The following is a 17,499-nucleotide window of genomic DNA, read 5'->3' as shown; positions in this document are numbered from 1 at the left end:
ATACCAAGTCATACAAATAGGAACAATGGGTATTAATGTCTCTAAGCTCTGCCAGCAAACAGCTAAGGCTAACATATTTGAAATCAAAAATTCCCAAGAAAATTACTTTTTATATTAACCTTTTGTTCATATTTGCAGTAGGTTGAATTGTACGTGAATATGGTATAGATTTAAAAATCATGTTCATTTATACATTTCACTAACTTATGTTTAAACTTTTCTATAATGACTCACACTGACTTGCTCTTACATTTTTATTTAAATAAAAAACAATGCATATATCTTCCACCATGCCTGGCATAGCTTCTATGCATATATCAAGGTGACAGCTATACACTAGATAATAAAAATACAGGTTTGCTAAATTACTGTATTACAATTGCAATAATTTACACCAAATTATTTTCTTCAGGTAATTTATTGTTTCATACATCACAAGAAAATATTTTTTCCTTTTCAATAGGAACTTAAAGCTTATAAAACAAACCATTGAGGGAATGGAGAAGATACACTTGAATAAAAAGTTGCTTTTTATTATTATTTTTTAATATAAAATTAACATTGGTTATGTAGATTTTCTTTTTGAACGAATGCAAGGATATATAGAATTGATAGAAAAGTAATCATTAATATAGATTGTCCCTTTAGGATCTATATTCCAAAATGCTGTAGAAAAATGCTAAGGATACATAGAATAAAAAATGGAACATTAATTGTTTACTGGTATTTCTGTAAGACCTCTGCAGAAGCCAGCACCAGGCTGACTCCTGTGGATTCAGGAATTAAGTAGGTGCAGGCTTGGTTAGCACAGACAATGAATTCCCAAGAAATCCAAAAACATCCTGGAAGCAAATTACTTCTGTGTAACTGGCAAAAATTACACAGACATATCTGTTAAACCATTTCAAATGTGGCTCAGGAGAGATTTTTGCCTTATTTCTATAAATAGGTTTGTTCACTATAATCCAATGTTTTTTTTCAATGTACAAAAACAAACCAATAAGAGATTGCATAAAGTTCTGAATGTTGTTTTGGGGATAGCAAGAAGAGACTGAAAGCTCTATTTTGGCAGTTCCTCTATAATTATGCGAGACACCGAGTTCCATCCCGTTGACGCATCTCCTCTTGGGTAATCTGAGCAAGTCCCAACCCAAAGGGCAACATCCACCAATCCAGCATTGATTCCTTCACATAATCCTTCCACTGTTTAAAATGTAAAATACATTGATTTTATCCATTATCCATTGCAAACTTTAAACACTTAACGGAAAATGGTATTCAGCACATGTAGAGGCAACCAACAATTACAGTATTTGGTTGGCAAAGATACAAAGGGAAAGGAAGAAGCAATGCCTAACCCACTTCCCTTGCCATCCAAAGGGGAGTGGTGGGACCTGATGTTACAGCTTTTCTGTTGCTTTCCAATGTTTGTTTGGGCCACATGAGGAATTTTCTTGCCCAACAACAAGAAAAAAATTTTCCTCTTCAATGTCCCTCATCCTTCCACCCCAGGCTCCATACATGTTATCCTTTTAAAATATATTTTGCATGTTATCCTGAAGTATATATAAGATTTAATATGATTGGGAGAGAAATTGCACTTGTTTATTGAGGGGTTTTTTTAGGAAAGTGAGCAATCATTAATATATAAAACTCATTGTCCTTTTAATAAAATAATAATAATGGATTTTTATTTAACTGTTTATCATTTCTCTTGGATGTTGCTCTCTTGGATGTTGTTTTTCTTAGTCAGGGTTTCTTGCTACTGAAATATCACTGCAGAAGATAAAGATTATCATTCTCTTTGCATTACTTCTTTCTAAAATTAATCATGTACTCTCAATTTTCTGGATTTACATGTTATACCATGTACCATAACTTAACAAGTTGGATTCAGTTTCTGTGAAACCCAGGTCAAAATATGTTTGGCTAGTGTGTGGTCCAGTGTTGTGTGACAATTCAAAACTCAGATAGGGTTAGCATTTTATCTGCTTCACACCACTTGAGTTAAATATTTTAATCCTGGGAAGGACTCTAAATTTAAACTCCCCCAACTATTTAACATCTGAAAAGAATATTGAGCTATACCAATCCACTGACTTGTCAGAAGAATTTTACTTGCTAAGGATATAATATGACCCCAGTACATACCTGAAGATGTGCGATGTATATTAATAGTAGAATTTAATTCTGGGCTTCCTTGATCTAAATAAATTATAGCTTCAATAGGAAGTGGTCCAGAGCACTCAGCCCCATTAAAAGTAAAATACCAACGTTGACAACAGGCACTTCTACATTTAAGTCGAAGTGATCCACTGAAAAGAACTCTTAAAGCACTGTTGGTGCGCATCTTGGTGAATGTACATTCCTGTGAGAAAAGAATAAATGAAATTTTGTAGAAAACACAACTATCCAAACCAATTGCTGTTCTGCAGTAGGGATAACTCCAAGCTATTCAGTTTCATAAAACTCAGATAAAAAGTGATAGGGGAAAAAGTGCCAGATGGTAATGATGAACAAATTCTTCCAATTGAGCAGTATTTATTCTTAAGTTTTGTTTTGTTTTTTAACTAAAACAATTTATGCAAAGTTAAACAGGCAAGGCATCATTTCATACGTTTTCTGACTGAGGAAGCTTCTTTGTGATGTGTAAATCAGGGATTGCCACAGTATTGGTAATTATTTGATGAACAAATTTGCTGAATTTGTTGGCTACGTTCACACCTAAGCCAAGTTTACAAACTTCAGTGATGGGATCACAGACTAGGCCAAAACCAAACAAGCCACATTGTGCCTTAATGTGCACTTCCAGTCAACAGGTCCATCTAGATCAAAATGTCTAGTAGAAAATCTTTTCAGTTTTTAGTTTCAATCAGAAATCTTTTTCAATCCTTGTCGGGAAATGCCAGAAATTTTTTAATGCAAAATACACATTCAGCTACTAAGCTCTGGTCCAAAGTTAAGGGTCTGTAATCACAGATACTGTTTTATTTTAAACGTCTTTCTATTGAATGGCTTTCATGCATTAATCAGTTATTCTGAAGCTGCAAAAGCTGACTATTTTGAATAAAAGTATTAAAAGCCCATCTGCTATTAACTCATTAAAATGGTTACCTCCCCCACATTTCCATATAGGGTTAGGCAGACAACTTGACTGTAATCATGTTGAAGTGTTTCCTATCTAAATCCTAAAACTACAAAATACTGTATTTAAATCCCTGAATTACTGGTTTTACACCAATACTAAATTCAGTTTGAGGATCTACCTTAGGCTTACTCAGACCTTGCTCAATGATGTCAAGATGTCGCCAAGCAGGACTAGGCCAAACATTGGGTGCCAGCCAGGGGCATAGTAAAATGGTTTAAATGGGGAAAAACTGAAGCCCTGCAAATTTAATTTAATTTAATTTAATAATATTTATATACCGCCCTTCTCCCTGAGGACTCAGGGCGGTTCACAGGGCAGAATAAAATACCAAATACAAACATTAAAAAGAGATTAAATGATTGCCCAAGTTAAAACAATAGGAATACAATTCTAAAAACCCCAAGATAAAATTAAGACACCAAAAATAAAACAACCCCACCGATCCCCATCAGGCTAGGCCGGCTTGTACAAACAAAAACGTCTTGAGATCGCGACGAAAGGAGCGAAGATCGGGCGCCATCCGGAGCTCTACCAGTAGCTGATTCCACAGCTCCGGAGCGCCCACAGAGAAGGATCTCCGCCTGGGGGCCACCAATCGACATTCTCTGATCGGTGGCACCCTGAGGAGGCCCTCTCTGTGGGAACGCACAGGGCGCAGGGAGCTTGATGCCGGCAGCAGATGTTCCCTAAGGTACTCCGGCCCCATGCCATGAAGGGCTTTGAACACCGTTACCAGTACCTTGAATCTCACCCGGAAGACAACTGGCAACCAATGCAGCTCACGGAGCAGAGGTGTAACGTGGGAGTATCGGGAGACTCCCAACACAACTCTCGCGGCTGCATTCTGTACCAGTTGGAGCTTCCGGGTGGTCCTCAAGGGCAGCCCCATGTAGAGAGCGTTGCAGTAGTCCAGACGAGAGGACACGAGCGCATGAGTGACCGTGCACAAATCATCCCGGCTAAGATAGGGCCGCAACTGGCGCACCAGGCGAACCTGGGCGAAGGCCCCCCTAGTCACAGCTCCTATATGGTCTTCCAAGGTGAGCCGTGAATCTAGGAGGACTCCCAAGTTGCGAGCCCTATCTACGGGGGGTAATAGTTCACCCCCCATAGCCAGAGGTGGAATGTCCGAATAAACCCGGGATGAAGGTATGCAAAGCCACTCAGTCTTGTCGGGGTTGAGTTGAAGTCTGTTCCTCCCCATCCAGACCCGAACCCACGGTATCCCTTAAACATCCCCCAAATAGTAAAAATTCTACAATTTGAGAGTTTCAAAGAGTGAAGTGAGTGCCTGGAGTTTTTGCAATGCTTAAGGCACACCAAGGCATCCACAGGGGATCAAAATGATGGCTGTAACTCTATAAGCAAAGGCCCACTTATAAAAAGGGACAAGCTTCAGTTTTACAGTTGAAACATCAAACATCCATTTTGACTTTCTCCATTGCTAAAACCTAAAAAAAGGACAAACATAGTGTTTCTGCCAACTCCAAGGATGATCTGGAACATTAGGTCTTATCTCGCTGCGATAAGGGAGGCGAGGTCTAACCACTTCGCCACCCTTATCGCGTCCGCAGATAATCGCCCGGCCGCCCTGTTTAGGGTGACTCGCTCCCTCCTAAATCAGGAGGTGAGGGAGGATCCCTTGCAGGGTCGTGCCGAGGAGTTTAATCAACATCTGTCGGACAAAATCGCTCGGATTCGGACCGGTCTGGACTCTGACTGGGCAGAGTCTGACGATCAGGACACTGGCGGTCTTGTCGATATCATCTGGGAGGAGTTTGATTCTGTGACTCCGGAGGAAGTGGACAGGATCATGGGGAGGCTGAGCACCACCACGTGTTTATTGGACCCGTGCCCTTCCTGGCTGGTCTATGCAGCCCGGGAGAGGACACGCAGCTGGTTCCAGGCAGTTATATCGGCTTCTCTGAGTGAGGGTTGCTTCCCCGCCGTCTTGAAAGAGGCGGTGGTGAGGCCTCTCCTCAAGAAGCCTGCCTTGGACCCAGCTGTATTAAACAACTTTCGTCCTGTCTCCAACCTTCGCTTTCTTGCGAAGGTTGTTGAGAGTGTGGTGGCGCATCAGCTCCCTCTGGTCCTGGATGAAGCGGATTATCTAGACCCGTACCAATCGGGTTTCAGGCCCGGGCACAGCACGGAGACGGCATTGGTCGCGCTGGTGAATGATCTCTGGAGGGCTCGGGACAGGGGATATTCCTCTGTTCTAGTCCTATTAGACCTCTCGGCGGCTTTCGATACCATCGACCATGGTATCTTGCTGCGGCGTCTCAGGGGATTGGGAGTGGGAGGCACAGTTTTACAGTGGTTCTCCTCCTATCTCCGGGGACGTTCGCAGTCGGTGTTGGCAGGAGGGCAGAGGTCGACCGCGAGGTCTCTCATTTGTGGAGTTCCTCAGGGGTCGGTCCTCTCGCCTCTCCTGTTCAACATCTACATGAAACCGCTGGGTGAGATCATTCGTGGCTTTGGAGTTGGGTATCATCAGTACGCTGATGATACCCAACTTTTCCTTTCGACCCCAAACCACCCCAGTGATGCCCTCAACGTGATGTCCCGGTGCCTGGAGGCGGTTCGGGTCTGGATGGGGAGGAACAGACTCCAGCTCAACCCCGACAAGACTGAGTGGCTCTGCATACCTTCATCCCGGGTTTATTCGGATGTTCCACCTCTGGCTATGGGGGGTGAACTATTACCCCCCGTAGATAGGGCTCGCAACTTGGGAGTCCTCCTAGATTCACGGCTCACCCTGGAAGACCATATAGGAGCTGTGACTAGGGGGGCCTTCGCCCAGGTTCGCCTGGTGCGCCAGTTGCGGCCCTATCTTAGCCGGGATGATTTGTGCACGGTCACTCATGCGCTCGTGTCCTCTCGTCTAGACTACTGCAACGCTCTCTACATGGGGCTGCCCTTGAGGACCACCCGGAAGCTCCAACTGGTACAGAATGCAGCCGCGAGAGTTGTGTTGGGAGTCTCCCGATACTCCCACGTTACACCGCTGCTCCGTGAGCTGCATTGGTTGCCAGTTGTCTTCCGGGTGAGATTCAAGGTACTGGTAACAGTGTTTAAAGCCCTTCATGGCATGGGGCCGGAGTACCTTAGGGAACATCTGCTGCCGGCATCAAGCTCCCTGCGCCCTGTGCGTTCCCACAGAGAGGGCCTCCTCAGGGTGCCACCGATCAGAGAATGTCGATTGGTGGTCCCCAGGGGGAGATCCTTCTCTGTGGGCGCTCCGGAGCTGTGGAATCAGCTACCGGTAGAGCTCCGGATGGCGCCCGATCTTCGCTCCTTTCGTCGCGATCTCAAGACGTTTCTGTTTGTTCAAGCCGGCCTAGCCTGATGGGGATTGGTGGGGTTTTTAGTCTTGTGTTTTAATTTTAACTTGGTGTTTTAGAACTTGATTCCAACTGTTTTAATATGGGCAATTATTTAATCTTGTTTTAACGTTTGTATTTAGTATTTTATTCTGCCCTGTGAACCGCCCTGAGTCCTCAGGGAGAAGGGCGGTATATAAATATTATTAAATTAAATTAAATTAAATTAAATTAACATACATGGCTGCAGGCTGTCTACCTTTGCCAAAATAAGATACTACATAGCCCCTAGAAGTGAACAGATGATTGGTCAAGCAAAAGCAATATGGAACAGATTCCTCACCATATCTTGGTTGCTTACATATTGTGCTATAGTTATGCTTACTTACTGCAATTTTTCCAAGGTCTATGCCATAGTTCAAGGCACTCCACGAACATTGCTTATAGTTAGGTGTCCAAGATTCCTCAAAGCTTTCTTGCATACATTCTCCTTTTTCTCCTTTAAGTCCATCTCTGCCAGGGATACCTGGAGTTCCAGGGATTCCGTTGATTCCAGGGTTTCCATCCCTTCCAGGAAGACCAATAGGTCCTTGCATACACATCCCATTATACTGAGAAACAAAAAGGTATGTTGGCATCACACAGGTATTATTATATTTATTTAAGATAAGGAGAACAATAGTCTACAAAAATGGTAGATCAGATGAGGGGAAACCCACATATTTAGCAAATTGAAAATGATCCTCCCATTTGAGGAAAAATAGTCATAATTTCAAGTAAATATAGATGTTGATATTGTAGCGGGGCTGGCTGAAAGGCTTTGCAGGAGCCTGCCAGGGGAGAGGGAAGCTTGAACAGCTGCTGCCAGTTTTGAGCATGGCAGGCGTGGATCAGGGGGGAAGGAAAGAAAAAGGAAGAAAGAAAGGGGGTGGGGGAGGTTGCTGTTGTTGTTGCCGGAGAGAGACCAGGTGAAGTCGAAGAGGGATTTGAGGTTTTAGCTGACCCCTTTCTGTGAAGGAGCGGGGAAGGAGAGAGTGAGAAAGTGGAATTTTACTGCTTTCTTTTGCAGGGGGGATAGCCGGAGCGGAGGCAAGAGAGAGAAGTGAGGAGAGAGAAAGTTGCTGGGGTTACTAAATTCAGATTTTAAAAATAAAGGAAAGGAGGGGTTTTGACACCGACAAGATCTGAGACTGCGAGCAACGACAGAAGAGAAGGAGAGGCTGGTCATTACTGCTTTGGAGACTAGCAGCCATCTGAACTTTGATTATTGTTACTTGTGCAAGTTATATTGTGGGGAGTTGCCCTTGTGGGGCGAGCTGTTACTGCAGAACGCTGACTTCCTTTGTACATGTTCCTATCGCTGCCTAGTCACTGTGAAATCATTGACTATTGCTGCTATGACTGCCTGGGGCTGTTAAACACCGTCACGCATTGACTATCGGGGCTAGCGGCTGGTTATCTTTGTTCCTGAAAAGCCCCCCTTTGACGACGAGTCTGCCACCTCCTCACTTCGCAAAAGCTTCTGCTAGAAAAGACACTTCACTAACACCTTGAGAGCACAGCTGCAGAGCGCAACAGAGGGGAACTGGGGGGGCGCTGGGCTTTGGCAGCCTCTGAGGGAGTAACACTACAATATCAAATAGAGAGAGAGAATTTAGTTTATGTTTACATTTTTAAAACAACTTGAAATCATTGTCCAGGGGAACATGTATAGCAGTTCTTTATCTAGAGCAGACATGTCAAACACAAGGCCCGGGGGCCGGATCTGGCCCGCGAAGTGGTTTCATGTGGCCCGCAAAGCCATCCTGGAAAAAGTGAGGGAACGGCCCCCATTGCCTTGGCCCTAGCCCAGAGACCCTCCTCCTGCCAGAGACCCTCAGATCTGTCCCACTCCTGCCCTTGATTCGAATGATGTAGAGCTGGCCATGCCCACCCAGTAGGCCATACACACTCTAGCCACGCCCACCCAGTAGGCCACGCCCACCCTGGCCATACCCACCCGGCCCCTTGAGGGCAACCTCAACGCTGATGCGGCCCTCAATGAAATTGAGTTTGACACCCCTGATCTAGAGGGAGAAGAAATACTTGTACAATTATCCAAAGAGCTAGTCCCTGAAACACTCTATAAAATCATGGTTACAGTCGTTGGAACAGAGAACCAGATAAATTGCAGTACAAATCAATTCCATCGCTCCTTTAATCTCTAGCAGTTCAATCCAAAGCATTTCTATTCCAAAATTATTCTCAGTGAATCAAACAGATGTAAATTAAAATTAAAAAGATAACCTCATATTAATCTTCATTACTGCTGACCTCATTGACACATCCATGTGTTATTTTAGCAATCCGCAAAGAGGTTTTTCAACTTCTAGGCTATAGTCTTGAGGATTTTTTATGGTCTTCCACCAAAACATTAAGATTAACCTGGTCAGCTATTCAACCATAATTATCTTCCAACCTCAGAAAAGGCTGGCTCAAATGCTGTCACCTGTCGGAGTTTGCTCCATTGGTATCAACCATCTAGAACAAATCTGAATTCTGCTTCCCCCGCACCCAGCAAAAGGGCTTCTTTATGTATATCTATAGAAGTGTAGCTCTTGTTCTGGCTCATTAGAAGTGAACGATAAATTCCCAATATTTACCTCTTCTTATGCTGCTTAACTACCTGGCTTGGAGGTATACAGGGGGCTTGTGTTTCCTCAAGAGGCTTTGGAATCAGTCACCCATTGAGGAAGAAATGAAGTAAGCATCAAGAATCTGCCACATTCCCTTGGTATTATCTTCTCCCCTCTTTTAAAGGCCACTGAGGTCAACTGCCTTCTGAGAAGGAGTAACAAAATCCTCTGCTTGGAGAATTGTCTTTCTAAATACGGTAATCAATTCCCATCAGAAATAGGGCTGTTAAAATAACCATAAATATTCCAAACTAGGGTTTGAGTTGCCTTGTTTTCATTTTCTCTCTGTGTTGTCTTTTCCTTCTGTGCTATGAATTTGAGGACTAGGGCACCAATGTTGTTAATGAACATATTAATTGCATTGCAAAACACAAATATCTATATTTGTATCTCATTCTCTTTTTCTGTAATCCAAATTATGATAGGCTAAGGAAGTATGATTTTGTTCAAATGCTCTTAATCTTAATGGCATATAATGTATTTAAGTTTTATTGTAGGTTTTTAGTTTAATTTCTTTTTTATCCTTCTATAGCTTCTTCATTTAGTTTTGTTGTTTAGCTTAAATTAATGCCTACAAGCATTTCTCCTGTTTTCTTTATGCCATGTTGTTGTTTCACTTTCTGACAAACTCTGCTCAGAAAAGAATAGCACAGGCTTAGTAGTAGCCAAGAAAAATAGAGCAGAATATATAATAATAGGTTATTTCTTCCAAGCCTTCTCTTAAGAGAGGACAGAATTAACCAGTTTGCTACTACTATTGTTAGTACTATTGTAAACTCAGGGGAACAGCATCTTGAAAGTGAAATGCTATTTCTAGAAATATGAGGAAAAGTAAGCAGCATAATCATAATTTCTGAGGTAATCCATGAGAAGATGGTATGAGGTGGTTGAAACAGCCATTCCTAAAAGTATCTGGCTCATTCTAAGAGTATATGTAATTTTTGAGGCAGAACTGTCTAGAATATCAAACCACGTCTAAGGAAAGCCACGTCTCAAAAGATTGAGGCAGACAAAAAAACTGGTTGGTGAGTGGATGGGAGGATAGGACAGAGGAAGGTCTTCATAAACAAATGGTTTTACAGCAAAAGTCCATTTATGAACCAGTTTTTTTTCCAGCTACAGAGCACTGAAGCAGCCTTCCCAAACATTATGGTGCCCTTCAGAAGTATCTGGATGGCTTTATTAGCTAGGAATTGCAGCCTGGAAGGCACTGTTTGGGGAAGGGTGTCCTGGAGGCTTTATAGTTTTTCTTCAAATTAAAAAGATCTTCAATAAATTCCAAGTCTGGTATAGTTCTTTACAACAGTACGTATCCTCCATTTGATCTTGCTTTTAATGCCTGAATTGCCAACTATGTTTAGCTGTCTATAAGCAGATGGCAGAATCTCTTTGACCTGGGCTTATCCTGAAAACCTGAGGAGGGTCAGACCTGGTTAGTATTTGGAAAGGAGACTACCAGAAAAAAATAGGGTTGTAAGCTAGATGAGAAATGAAAAGAAATTATTGGATTTAATTGCTACATCTATGAAACCAGAAGTGAAGCTCAACTTGAAGTCTCTATAGACACTCATGTCTACAAATGTACTATATAGCTGAGGTGTAACCATTTTAATTCCAAACCATTTTGCTTTCAGATAGATTTTCTCACACAAGTAAATTCCACTCTCCCTACACTGTGGAAAGAAGGTATAGTGATGATTAAAGACATAATTCCCAAGACTAAGTATAATGATTCCTCCAGCTTACAAAGGAATGCCTTCAGTGAGGAAAAAAGTTTCAGAAGCCACTAATCTCCCTAAATGCTTAACTCAATAAATCACCAAGACTGGAGGAAACCAACTAAGTTACTCATCCTCTGTGTCCCACCACAGCAGATGGCCACGCTGACTTTCCTAACTCTTCAGCTGTTGATATCCAAACTCCCATTTCAACCAGATCCTATTTACACATGAACCCTTGAGAATAAGACGGGTTTCCTTATTTGGCATACTAAGAGGGAAAACTGAGACCTAATTTAAACAACTTCATTCAACTATGCTTAGAGACAATTTTGCAAAGGAAAAAAAATTATCTAGTGTAAGTCATGCTAAACAAAATGGCACACAGGCTTGATTTCAAGGCTGAGTTTAGTAAAATATAGATAATCTTTATTGTCATTTTTCCCTGTGGGCACAATGGAACACATTAAAAATTAAATTTAGTTGCTTCCTCTCAAAGTGTACATAACACACATTTAAAACATACTATATACAACATATTTATAGTCCTACACCCTTACACATAAAATACAGGAAGAATCAATGCATCCATCTCTTTGCTGCCTAGTGTCCTCTCTTCCACTTTTCCTTTGTTCTATCTTTATCATGTTTAATTTTTATTGAAATCACCATACCCTTCTGTACTATTATTGTTAGAATCAATATGATTGTCACTAAGAGAAGAGCAACCTATGCCTGTAACAAAGCTGTGCATCAGAGGAAAAGGCTACCTAGGCAGGATATTACATTTAGGATTTCCCCCATCCAGAATGTGCATACAGGAAGTCCTCAATTTATGACCACATATTAAGCCCAACATTTCTGTTACTGAGACAGTTGTTAAATGAGTTTTGCCCGTTTTTACGACCTTTCTTGCCACAGTTGTTAAGTGAATCACACAGTAGTTAAGTGAATCTGGCTTCCCAGGTCACAAAAGGGGATCACATGATCCTGGGACACTGCAACCATCATAAATATGCCAAGCATCCAAATTTTGATCACTTGACCCTGAGGGTGCTGCAACGGGACTGCAAAAGCCAGTCATCAACCAGTTTTCAGCGCCGTTATAATTTCGAAGTCACTAAATGAACTGTCGTAAGTCGAGGACTGCCTATACCTATCTGTATATTTACAAAAGAAAAAAAGAACCCCCCACCCCGTCCCTTCACGCAAAGGAACGGAGCCTGGCTCCGGGAGGGAGACCAAAAGGGCTCTGTGGCGCGTGGGGTGCCCTTCTGTCCAGCGGTGCCCTCTTGCCGCCCGCCTGGCCGTCCAACTCACCACATCCACCACCTCCCGCTGGCGAAACGCCTTTTGTTTCCCTTTCTGCGTCTCCGTCGAGGTCGCAGGCGACGAAGCGGCCGCCAGCAAAAGCAGCGAAAGCAACAGAGCGGTAGAAAGCGCGGCAGGGCAGCGTGGCGCGGCGGCGGCGGCGGCGGCGGCAGACGACAGTTTCATGGTCGGCGAGTGCTGGCGGCCGGGAGCTGGGAACGGCTGGCCGCTGCGCCGGCGAACGCAGATGAATCGGGCAGTGTCCCGTCAGCCGCAGCCACACAGTCGAGGCTTTCACCGCCGGAGAGCGCCAGTTCTCCCGGGTGGGGAGAGAGAGGGGGGGGTCAGGAATGCGCCGCTGGCTCCCCTCTGCAAGGGGCGCGCCTCCACCCGATTAGCTGTGGCCGGCCGGGGGGGGGGGAGAGCCAGCCGGGGGCGAAGAAAGCGGCGAAAGTAGCTCTCCCCCTCCGCTTTACTCGGCGAGAGAGGCCGGTTCTGGGGCAGGCGGCGATGCGGTTCGCCGCTCTGTCCCTGCGGCGCTCCCGCCTTCTCGGCCACGTGGGGGCGCGACGGGCTTCCCCCTGCTCGCCATCGCGCCACAGGTTGGCCCAGGGGTCTTCAAACTTGGCCCTTTTATGACTTGTGGACTTCAACTCCCAGAATTCCTCAGCCAGCTTTGCTGGCTGAGGAATTCTGGGAGTTGAAGTCCACAAGTCATAAAAGGGCCAAGTTTGAAGACCCCTGGGTTGGCCTCTCCCTCTCGTGGGAATCGTTTGGGAGGAAGACCAGGTTTGGGGAAATGACCTCGTCTTCTCCACCTCGAGGGTCCTCAGTTCCTGACGCGTCGCCTGCCGGGTTTGCTGGAGAGCGCGAGTGCTGGCCGAGCTCGCTGGCGGTTGCACAAAGAAGGCTCCTCGCCAGGTTCTCGCGTCCGGCGGGCGATCTCCAAAGCAAGCGCATTGCAACCGGAGAAAAAGAGACGAAACGACAACGGACTACGTGGGAAGCAGCGAAGCATTTCAATTTCCCGTGGAAGTAACGGGAAAAGTTGAACCGCCGCTTGGGGCGGTTTTCTATTTTAAATTAGGAAACGAGCAATGGAAACAAAGCTTTTTCTCCAGTGGGAAGTTTTTAAACGAAATATAAAGAGATAATTGTTGAAGTCAAACTGCTACTTATTGCATTTAAATTCTATCTTTTCTTTGAGAATGCAGAGAGTGACTGCTTAGTTTTCATGACCAACCGTCTGGTAGAATAGGCTTGGCTGACTGGGTGTGATTGATACAAAGACTTTCAGTAGACTTGCAAAAATAGAAACATTTTGTCAGATAAATAAGTTTTGTTAAAAGGCCTTTCAATACAATTTGTTAGTTTGAAAAGATGTTACCAGATTCCTTTTGATTTTCCTGCTATCAGAAATTAACAAGATTCTCTTCCTGCAATAAAAAAATTATCTATGTGGTCATTACAAGTAGAAAATGATGTGATGTCACATAATCTTCTATTTGTTTGTTTAAAAGCCGCCCTGAGTCTTCGGAGAAGGGCGGGATATAAATGGAATTAAAATAAAATAAAAATAAATAAATAAATTTGCTGTTCATGTCATATCCAACGGCTCTGGAAGACTTACAAAATTGTAATTTTATAATCTCACTAGACTTTGAGACTCCCTGGCCTCAATTTAAAAGAAATGAAATGTAGACACTACTTATAAGTATCCTCATTTAATATCCTTTGTAATCTCAGACATGGAATCATCCAAGTAGAATATAATATACCAAGAAATGACTTTCCTCATTTTTACCTCATTAGAAAGGCATGATATTTGGTCCCCATGATTTTCATCTTGTCTCACTTCCGGTTATGATTCACACAACCTTGTCCTACCAATTTCTTGCTGCTTAACATCAGCTGCAAAATCCTGAGGTCTGCAGAGCAAATCTAGGCAGTGTGTCATTATGCCATCAGCTCTGTAACTATACCAAGTTCTGGGTTTGGCTAATATGGTCTAATAAGAAAAAGCTAAATTAGCCACCACTAATCAAAAGTTTATACCAACATTAAGTACTGATTTCGTAAATACATGTTGATAGTAGGAGAAAAATACTCTCATGGTAACTAGTTATTGCTAGACAGTCAGCAGACATTATGTATATTATTAATGTTTATTAATGCCATTAATGTAAATGTTATTTATTGGCAGAATCTAAACATGCAAGAAAACCCAGATCTGATTTGGAAAATTATAGTAGCAGATTTTTTTTTTAAAAAAATCCTATCATTCTAAAGCAAATACATGAGAACTGTAACATAAACAGTGAAATAAATTTAACATCATAAAAGGATCAACATGTCCATGTTGACATGTCACATGCTCTTTCTATTGCATCATTATACTGTCTTCTGTGACACTGAGGTCTCCAAAATGTTTATTGCAGCCTCCAAACTTTTCTTACAAATGAACAATTTCTAGTGATGTGAATTATAGGACATTGTGTAATTTTCCACTTTTTTTTCCTCTTAAGAATATTTTGTGTGTATGAAAATAAGACTTTGGAAGCAAAGGAGTAAAACTCCACTAAGAATTCTCTTTGGCTGAAATTTCCAGAAACATCCATGTAGCAAGATTTTTGCAACATTAAGGTCTCATTTAGGTTAAGCCTCTAAGAGAAGGAATGACAGAACCTGGGGCAGAGTTAAAAGAGGGATCAGCCTAGAATACCTACAATAGACACAAGCAAACAAAGTCCAACCCCCCCCCCCTTGAGTTTCATTGATGCTTATCTAACCCCAAGCAGGCTGCTAACCGTTGGTTGAGAAGATTCCTGTGCATAGACATGAACAATAATAAATCACTTTAACTGGACTTTCTCTTGTGGACCTGATCTTTCCCACCTGAAAATATCTTACAAGGGAGAGTGATTCATAAACAAAAAAGCCTATACATGTAAGTCTATTACAAGACACCAGGATGTAAAAATGTTCTCTCTCACACTCTGTGTGTGTGTGTGTGTGTGTGTGTGTGTGAGAGAGAGAGAGAGAGAGAGAGAGAGAGAGAGAGAGCATGCTTGTTCACTAAGACACTCATGAAACATTAATATACAATCAAGGTGGTGATGATGATGATACCTATTCAGTCGTGTCTGACTCTTGGCAATTGCTTCTTTGCACCAGGTTTCTCCACATCTTCCAATCTTGAACTACTTCTTTGAATTGTTCTATGCTCTGTCTGGTGTCATCTATGATGGTGTCCAGCCACTGTGTTTTTTGGCAGCCTGGTTTCCATTTACAGTTAAGTCTTCCAAAAATAATTGCTTTCTCAGGTGAATTTCCCCACACAACATGGCCAAAGTAAGTGAGATGCACTTTTGTGATTTTGCCCTTCAGTGATATGTCTGGCATTACGTGCACCAAGATATATTCTTTAACCACTCCAATTTATTATTCTCTCGTGTCTCTTTATAGCCCCTACTGTGTTCCAAGGCTAGGTATTCATACATGAAAGAAACATAAATGATGTGAGGATAAAATCCAAGGCATCTTGACCTTCTATTATTATAAGTAGTTTATCTTACCCTACTAGAAGATAAAATCTGTTCTATTCTAGATCTGCAGCCTGATATAAGGAAGCAATAACTCTAGAACCATATGTGTTGAAGGTGCTGATTGTTTTCTCTCCCTCTCAGCCAATAATCTGCTGTGCATCAACAGTATACAGTGGCACATGACTCAATCCATTCTCATGTCCATGCTTCTTTTCAGCTGTTGCCAAGAGGGCTAATTAACTTCCAACTTTTTGACATTTCCTCTTGCTCCACCTTCCAGTGAAAATTAAATAAAAATCTGTGTGATTCAATCATGGCCAGCACTGTCAAGTAAACAGGTACAGGGAACAAAGCCAGCCCATATCTTTTTGCCCCTTTTTAAAATTGTCTATGTGGCTGCAGTAGTGGTGAAAACCAAAACAACCACTGAAATAGTCCTCTTTTTGTGAGGCCTCTCTATGATATCTCTGCTGCAAATGGGGAAAGAATTAACTGATCAGCTGTTTGGATTACATAAATCAGTGTTTCTCAGCCTGGGCAGCTAGGACTTCAACTCCCAGAATTCCCCAGCCCCGCATGCTAGCTTGAAAATACTGGGAGTTGAAATCCGTTCATCTTAAAAGCTGCCAAGGTTGAAAAACACCAATGAGGGGACAGTTATTATATTCCTAAATTAAACCATGACTATTTGGAGTCAAAAGTCACCCCTTCAATAACGACTATGGCCAGGCTAGGTCATCTGAACTTCCTCATATGATTTAGTTAAGCAGGTCATCCACAGCCCTGAAGGGAGATAGGTACTACTGGTACATTCAATCTCTTAGTAATATTGTGGAATCCTTGGTGCTCTCCTAGCTTCATTATTTGCTCGCAGACATTTCATTATCCAACTACGTAAGAACTTAGTAGCATTTCTAATTATTTTTCTACGTTAATGAGTTAAGCAGGGAGGGATTGCTTAACAACTTGGTTGGACCTGGGTGTGGAACACCAGGAAATTTCAAGCTTGTATTTGAACTGTCTGACATTGCTGTTAGTTGCCCACACCTGTCAGTATTTCTGAGTCATAAGGAAAGCATGTTTGATTGCACGTTATAAAGCTGACTTTTAGAATTTCATCACCTTATTTATGAGGCTTGCTGGCTTCCAGTGAGATTTTTTTAACACAATGCATCTAAAAATATTTAAATACCATGCACTGTGTATATGTAGTGACTTGCTTAAAGCAAAGTCTCATGCAGCTTAAATCAATACCATTTAACCCAGTATCAGCAGGTTATTTTAAAATGACTATGAATAGGGACATGGTTATTGATTTCTGAGGAGATGCAAAACAGAGTGGAGGGGATATACTACACATGGGGGAGCAGGGTTTTTCAATGGCTATGATATTTTGGTGTGTGTGTTTGTTTGTCAGTTATGGTAAGAATATTTTAGGACTTACAGTAACTTTTGGGGAGATGGGACTTCACATCTCAAAATGGCAAAAAATATGCTGTCAAATTTTAATAGTTACAGTACTTCCAGAGTTTTTTAGGAAGCCCTTCCTAGGTGTATTAATAGTTATACATCTAAACTAGCTTCCTATTCCTATTTTAACAGTATTCTGAAATTCACTTGGGAACTACTCAATTTGCTATTGCCCACTCATAATGATACTGAGATTTATCATGGGTTTTATTTTGTTCAGTGTCTTCATTCTATAGCTTTTCTTTGATTAATGGGTGTTTGGCTCTTGAGTGGTTTGGTAGCCTAGTGGTGAAGATGCTTGGGAGGTTG

General features: G+C 42.4%; 2 protein-coding genes across 2 annotated transcripts in view; both read right to left on the bottom strand.

Annotated features, from left to right (window-relative positions):
- Positions 1-506: 506 nt before the first annotated feature.
- CTHRC1 (collagen triple helix repeat containing 1) lies at positions 507-12,754 on the bottom strand. Its single transcript, XM_081326194.1, has 4 exons — positions 12,185-12,754; positions 6,861-7,082; positions 2,152-2,368; positions 507-1,203 (listed from the first exon to the last, which is right to left on the bottom strand). Exons 1-4 carry the CDS (start codon positions 12,359-12,361, stop codon positions 1,061-1,063), a joined length of 759 nt encoding a protein of 252 aa, XP_081182320.1. The 5' UTR covers positions 12,362-12,754; the 3' UTR covers positions 507-1,060.
- Positions 6,968-17,499, bottom strand: part of FZD6 (frizzled class receptor 6) — a 35,323-nt gene continuing 24,791 nt past the window's right edge. The window contains exon 8 of the transcript XR_014026229.1: positions 6,968-7,082. The gene's annotated coding sequence lies outside the window, so the exon portion shown is untranslated. The remainder of the gene's footprint in view (positions 7,083-17,499) is intronic.

The sequence above is a fragment of the Vipera berus genome (assembly GCF_964194415.1).
Source record: "Vipera berus genome assembly, chromosome: 3".
Taxonomy (NCBI): domain Eukaryota; kingdom Metazoa; phylum Chordata; class Lepidosauria; order Squamata; family Viperidae; genus Vipera; species Vipera berus.
Note: the sequence above shows the minus strand (reverse complement) of the source record. Positions and strands in the feature narration are given on the sequence as shown.